Consider the following 7,445-nt stretch of genomic DNA (forward strand, 5'->3'; position numbering starts at 1 on the left):
AGTATTTAGGGTCAACAGTACAGAGTAATGGAGAGTGTGGACAAGAAGTGAAGAGGAGAGTGCAAGCAGGTTGGAATGGGTGGAGAAAGTGTCAGGTCTGATGTGTGACAGAGGAGTTTCAGCACAAATAAAATGAAAGGTGTACAAGACTGTGGTGAGACCAGCCATGTTGTTTGGACTAGAAACAGTGGGACTGAAGAAAAGACAGGAAGCAGAGCTGGAGGTAGCAGAGATGAAGATGCTGAGGTTCTCTTTGGGAGTGACCAGGATGGATAGGATCAGGAATGAATACATCAGAGGGACAGCACATGTTAGAGGTTTTGGAGATAAAGTCAGAGAGGCCAGAACTATGTCCTGAACTTCCATCTATTTCCTTAACTCTCTGCGGGGTTGCCAGAGCTCATCCCGGATATGGTTGAGTGAAGGTGGAAAACACTCTGCATAGGCTGGCAGCTTTTCACACCTGCAACGGCTCTCAGGCAGTAGCTAGCCACTCTACCCGGAGCCAGCGGAACTCACTCACTCGATACGCCGGCAGACAGAGAGCGGCTGAGGCTTGAGCCTCCTGAACTTAGCCATATGTTTCCTGTTTTCATCGAGACAACAATAAAAAGATCCCCTACTTTTACATTTGTTATTATTTTTCCCATTTTTGGTTAATGCAGGTCTCAGTCACAGTGACGCAGAAACACCTACAGATTGGCTGTTTTACAGACACAACCCCCAGAGTGAGATAGAGTCTCCTGGTAACTGAGAAATCTCCAAATGATCACATGAACCCAAACATGGACACGTGATTACTGATTTTTTCGTAAAACTCTTCAAAACTAACCAATGTTTTCCACAATATCTGTGTCTTCCAAACAGTATACGCAGACACCACTCTGTGTAGCAATCAGGCTAAAAAATATTAGCTGGTTTGCTCGTGGCTGCTGCATCAAACTTAAGAACACATTTGTTGACAAGTGGCGAGCAACGAATTGGTAGCAAGGTAAAAGAGGGGCAGGCCACGGGAATTTGCAAATCGTATTATTGTTTGTGTCCAAAGCTTACGACTCTTGATGGTTATTGACCAACTCAATCTAGATCATTACATGTAATTTAAGAACAAGCAATCAGCTCATAAATGTAAAGACTTTTTACTGTTTTTCCTTCCTTAGTGCCAACACCTCTACGGATTGTCCTGCTGGGAAAAACGGGAAATGGAAAGAGCAGTTTGGCTAACACTATATTTGGAAATACTGTGTTCAAAGTCAGTAACTTTGACTCCAGCTTTTGTGTTTCTGAAAGCCAGACAAGACAAGTCAATGGAAGAAGCCTCACATTGATAGACACTCCAGGTCTCTTGGCACCCAATAGTTCAGAAGAAGACATGAAACGTGAGATGATGCGGTGCATCACTGAGTGCTCTCCCGGGCCTCATGCGGTTCTGATTGTGCTGAAGGTGGAGAAGTTCACAGAGCACGAGCAGGCTGTCATCAACCAGGTTTGCCAGCATTTCTCAGAGGAGGTCCTAACGCACGCTGTGGTGGTCTTCACTCATGGTGACCAGCTCCCTGAAGGGATGACAATTCAGGAGTATGTCAGTCAGAGTGAGGGTCTGTCAGACCTGGTGCAGAAGTGCGGTGGTCGCTGCCACGTCTTTGACAACAGATACTGGAAGAATGCCAAGCAGGACGACTACAGGAGCAACAAGTTCCAGGTTACACAGCTGCTGACCAACATTGATGACATCCTGAAGCTGAATAATGGAGACCACTACACCAACTCCATACTTCAGGAAGTTGAAGAAGAAATTCAAATAGAAGCAGATCGCATTAGAAAATCATCCAGCAACATGTCAAAGGAAGACATTTTAAAACAGGCCAAAATAAACACCTTCAAGAAACTTTTAGAGGGGGAAAAGAAAGCATGGAGGTGGGACATTCTGGGCTTTGGAGTTCTTGCAGGCCTAGCTGTGATTGCAGCAGCATGGGTCATTCAAAGATATCTACAGGGAGAAGCTGAAATACCTCTTCCAGAGATGAAAGAACCAGAAGAAGCTCTGGTGGAATCTGTTGTGTCGGCAGGACAACAGTTAGCAGAGACGGTTGTTAGCATACAGCCAGAAGAAGCTGTGCTGGAGTCAGCTGTGACAACAGGACAACAGTTAGCTGAGACAATTGTTAGCAAGCAGCCAGAAGAAGCTCTGGTGGAATCTGTTGTGTCGGCAGGACAACAGTTAGCTGAGACGGTTGCTAGCATACAGTCAGAAGAAGCTGTGCTGGAGTCAGCTGTGATAACAGGACAACAGTTAGCTGAGACAATTGTTAGCAAGCAGCCAGAAGAAGCTCTGGTGGAATCTGTAGTGTCGGCAGGACAACAGTTAGCAGAGTCGGTTGCGAGCATACAGCCAAAAGAATCTGTGCTGGAGTCTGCTGTGACAACAGGACAACAGTTAGCTGAGACAATTGTTAGCAAGCAGCCAGAAGAAGCTGTGCTGGAGTCTGTAGTGTCAGCAGGACAACAGTTAGCAGATACGGTTGCTAGCACACAGCCAGACGCTGGTGCAGCAGTGCAGCAGATTGAAGGAGTAGTGGAAGGAACAGAAGATGACCGGTTTACATATTTTCTTAAAAAATTATTCAAGAATTTTAACAACTTTGAATGAAAACTGATCAACAATTACTTGACGTTATCTTGGTGACTCTCGACTCTTATGTGTGTAAAAACTTAAAAAAATATATTAAAGAACTTACATTTTAAAATATTTTTTCGGCCAATATTCCCATACTGACAACAATAGGAACTTGATTGTAATTACATGATTTAATTGTATAAAAAAGTTATTCCTACCATTTTGTTTTGAATTATCCCTGTGTGTCTGTTTTTTTATGCAACAACAAGAAGCCATTTTTGAAATTTTCAGCAGCTTCAGTGGGATTGGTAAATTTGTGTCTTTTTGTTTGAGCTCTACATGTTTTGGAACAATAAAACAATAAAAACGTTTGTTCTTGTGTCACTACTTGTCTTAAATATTTGTTCAGTTTTTCTATAGAAAATGTAGCTGTTAACAAGCTGCTTTTTTTAGGGCATAAGCATTTTTTTTTATTATTTTCTTAATCGAAAGGCAGTTTGGTCCAAGAATTAACTCAAACAAAACTCTCATATTATATTGTCCTGCCTAATTGGCCATTTTCTAAATGTTGTTAAAATTGGTCAGTGTCAATACATTACTATGGACAATGAAATACAAATTAGAGAATGTTAGTCTATTGTATACCTACCGGGTATGTTTTTCCTGTAGTGATGACTACATTGAGCTTGTGTTTCAGGAAGTTTCAAAACTCTAATGGAACTTCTATTTGGAAACATTGTTCTGAGCCCTGATCAAACTGTGAAGGTCATCAAGATTCAAGATACTATTGCTTTTTTTGTCAGTACAACCCAGAACAAGATGGACAGAGAGGTACAAACGGACACTTCAAGGTTCAGTGCAGAAGCAGCCAACAGGCCGGCACCCTGTTACTAGCATGGGGATTGAAGGCCACAAGAGGGGGGGCTAGGGCACAGGTGGAAGAATGGCCATATCTTAACACTGTGTACAATGTTAAGATTCAAGCAGAAAATACACCATTACACAGAAGCACAGTACATTTGAAGACACAGTCCATGAGGTATAGTGGGTAGGATGGTCAGGGGGGAGAGGACACCTTTGCATTAGTCCATTAGGTGCCTCAGAAGAGCGCAGGTCCAGATTACACTTGGGAGAGGAGGGAGCTTGCAGGAATGCCAAGATCAAGAAGGGATGAGCAGTTTTCATCTCCACTCACAGTTGCCTTTCACACTCTGTAGAAGCGGACATGTTTTGACAGGGCCCAAGGGCAGCACCCTCAGATAAGGGGAGTCAGATTAGATCATTCTTTCTGGCACCAGCAGATTGTTTTGTCCTGCTAGTTGAGTCCTTCACTGGTCTTGCTGAGTCTCAGGCGAATTTCAAAATGGTCTAGAATAAGGGCAATTTAAATCACTCTCCCTTCTGTTCCAGCAGAAAGTCGCTCCAAGTTGACATCCATCTTCCCCACAAGTTCAAGGGTTGCAAGCACCCTGCTCAGCTGGGCAAGAGTGGCACAGGGCTTCTGATCCGCTTGTGAAAGGCCGTCTCTATGAGTCTCTGCTTCCCAAAGTATCTTCAGATCAGACAGCTCGTCTCTCACTATCTTCAGCTCGCTTCTCACGAGGTTCACCTCTGACACCGCCCGATAGATCAGAAATTCCAATTGCGAGTGATCCAAAACCTCAGGAACATGAATACAACTTTGACATCTTCCATAGAGAGCTTGGTCAGACACATCAGCCTCCACTTGCCCCAGGAATCATTGGTGAATCCAGCCTCATGAGTTCTGTCTGGGCAGGAGGGGTCCGCATTCCCATTCCTTAGCGTGGAATACATTTTGTTGATTGCATTAAAAGACCAGTGGATCAGATCCATTTTCAGAGTTCAGAAAAAAAAAAAGCATGAGACCATTTCATTTTTAGTTCTGTCACTAGTTGTTCTGAATCATCTCAGTTGTTTTCATGCACCATAGAATTATAATTCAACAAAAAATAACAATTTGGAAATCTTTTTTTATTTAAAAATGTCTTCCACAATTTCATTAAAATTAACATTTCTTTTTTCATCCCTTTCTCAGATTTTCTCAAGATGATAAACTTTTGTCTTTTGTGAATGATGGCTGATAATCACTGTTTTGTGTGTGTGTGTGTGTGTGTGTGTTTTTGTTGATCACCATTTATTGGCAGAGCATTTTAAAAGCTTTTCCAAGTAATGCTTATTCATGAAGTCTTGTCTCCTGTAGTTGAGTGTTAACAATTAAGCATTTTGAAGAAAGACATAGAAGGAAGAAGCAAACACCACCAATCAACTGTCTGGAATCACATTAAACTTTTTCATGAGAAACAAAGCTGTTGAATTTGCATATTGTGTGCAATATTTAATATTTTATAATATACAACATTAATGTGGAGACACGTGAGCACAGAACATCCTGTTGTTTTATCCAGTTCAAGCAAAATAATGCTGAATTTAATGACATGTCGTTCTAATTCCATGCAATAAATATGTATATATATTTTTTCTTGTCTTTATTATGTATTTTTAGCTCCTGCGACTTGTACTTCTGGTGCAACTTATACTCTAGAACAGTGTTCCTCATTCCAGGTGCTCGAGAGCCTCCACCCTGCCCTTTTTTCAGCTCTTTGTGTACTGGTTGCTGCTAATTGCTTGGACAAGGTGTGTTCATTCAATCAGAATGTGGAGAGATCTGAAAAAAACAGGAAGGGTGGCGGATCTCGAGGACCTGGAATGAGGAACACTGATCTTGAAAATATGGTAGTCATGTCTGCTTTCAATGTCAAAGTCTTTGAAGGGTGTTCAAAGTTTCTATCTTTGACCCTTGATAAGTTACCAGAAAATGCATCTTCACTTTGGTAAACAAATTTGAAACTAGTTTTAGCTTTAAGCTCTTCTTTTGAAAAATGTGTTTTTGACAATAAAGAAAGTAGTCTTTAACTAACAAAAGAAAGAGGCTTGACTGGACTGTAAAAAACAAAACGAAAGCAATTCCCTTAAGCCACTCATGCAACAGTAATGTTACCTTAATTTAAACAGGAATGAAGGTGTTGTCGTAGCTGCACCTTTTTTAACTAATCCACAATTTGATGAATGCAAGACTGCATTGCTTCCTGAAACCTGTGTTTCTCAAAACAAAAACCACGTCAGCTCTCCTTTGTCCATGAAGAACCTCAAAGTACAAAGCGTCTTTTCAGTCTTCACTTGAATAGAAAATAATGAAACCGTTTTAGTGCCCAAAACCAAAGACAAATGGTGTCCTCTTTTATGATTCCAGCTTTGCCATTTTACTGTGATTTATCAATAAGTCCAAATATCAACCATGCTTTCTAATAAGGTCTCATACACAATATAACACCTCTTCTTTAATTGTGTGGCATCTAAACATGTCTTTATCAAAAATGTAATTATTCTAAGATGTTTTCTTAGATCACCTATTTTGTCACATTAGTAAGTTGCATTTAGACATTATTTTATTTACAGACACGATTTGGAATTAAAAATATAAGATGATTCTCATATTTGTCTTTACAGTTTTTTTGTGAGAAAACTATTGAAAAGATTTCAATGCAAAAACAAGGACAGGGCATAAAAGCAGTAAAAGACCTTGGTGTGTTTCAAAAGTTGAAAATTGAAAAATGTACATTTGTGGTCATAAGTTTATAGTCCCTGATAGAAGTGATTAATTCTAATAGAATATGAATGATAAACACAAAAAACCTTGTTTCCCCTCACAGTTAGTGGTTGGGTGAAGCCATTTATTGTCAAAGATAATCTTTTTACCTTTTTTTATATCATAACAACAGAAACTTCGCAAATTACCCTGTTTGAGCGTTAACATTTCTGATACAAACGGATTTGAATGATGGTTAAATGTAATTATCCTTACCAGTGATTTGTTTGCCTGTAATCAATGTGTGTGCACAACAGATTGTGGAGTTTCTGGGCCCAAATGACCCTTGCATCTCTCATCCAGTAATGCACTAATACTTCTGTATCCTGAGTGGCTGGGAAAGTTAAGAGCTGTCAAAAGATCTATGGGAAAAGGTAACTGAACTGCATAAAACAGGAAATGGACACAAGATATCCAAGGAACTGAGAATGCCAGTCAGTAGTGTTCAAACTTTGATCAAGAAGTGGAAAGTAAGGGCTTCTGTTGAAATCAAACCATAATCACAAAAACTTCTGCCACAACTACCAGAAAAATTGTCAGGGATAGCAAGAAAAAAACTTCTGTATTGTTTTATTTTATATAGTTAACATGTTCTGTGTCATGCTGATGACTTCTTGATCTATTTTTTTTCTTTTTTTTTTACCTATTTAAATAGGTTTGATCAAATAGTAAAATAAATGACTAAATATTCATAATTTCTTGCAAGGTATGTAAACCTATGGTCACAACTGTAAACGCAACACCTTTTAGTGCACAAATACTACTTTTTACCTGCTTGTTGGTGCACAAACCAGCCAACCAAAATGTAGACTCATGCATAATACTCAGTTTCAAAAATTAACTGACAAGGCAAGGCAAGGCAAGTTTATTTGTATAGCGCATTTCATGTACAGATAAAATTCAATGTGCTTTACATAAAACATTAAAAGAAACAATCAAAAGAAATAGTAAAAATGTCATTCATCATCATTCAAATCATTAAAATAAAATTAAAAGAAAGTAAAAAGATTTTAATTTAAAACAAGCATAGATAAACAGTGCGGACGTAAACTTTTGAATACATATTAATCAAATGCAACTGAGTCTTTAACCTGGATTTAAATACACTGAGTGTTTCAGCAGATCTAAGGTTTTCTAGAAGTCTGTTCCAGATCTGTGGAG

The 7,445-nt window shown here is 39.5% G+C and overlaps 1 protein-coding gene across 1 annotated transcript in view; it reads left to right on the plus strand.

Annotated features, from left to right (window-relative positions):
* Positions 1-2,650, plus strand: part of LOC118600038 — a 21,393-nt gene extending 18,743 nt beyond the window's left edge. Inside the window, exon 2 of the mRNA XM_036216623.1 lies at positions 1,135-2,650. Within this exon, the coding sequence (XP_036072516.1) occupies positions 1,135-2,650 (1,516 nt within the window). The remainder of the gene's footprint in view (positions 1-1,134) is intronic.
* The last annotated feature ends 4,795 nt before the right edge of the window (positions 2,651-7,445 follow it).

The sequence above is a fragment of the Oryzias melastigma genome, linkage group LG18 (assembly GCF_002922805.2).
Source record: "Oryzias melastigma strain HK-1 linkage group LG18, ASM292280v2, whole genome shotgun sequence".
NCBI lineage: Eukaryota > Metazoa > Chordata > Actinopteri > Beloniformes > Adrianichthyidae > Oryzias > Oryzias melastigma.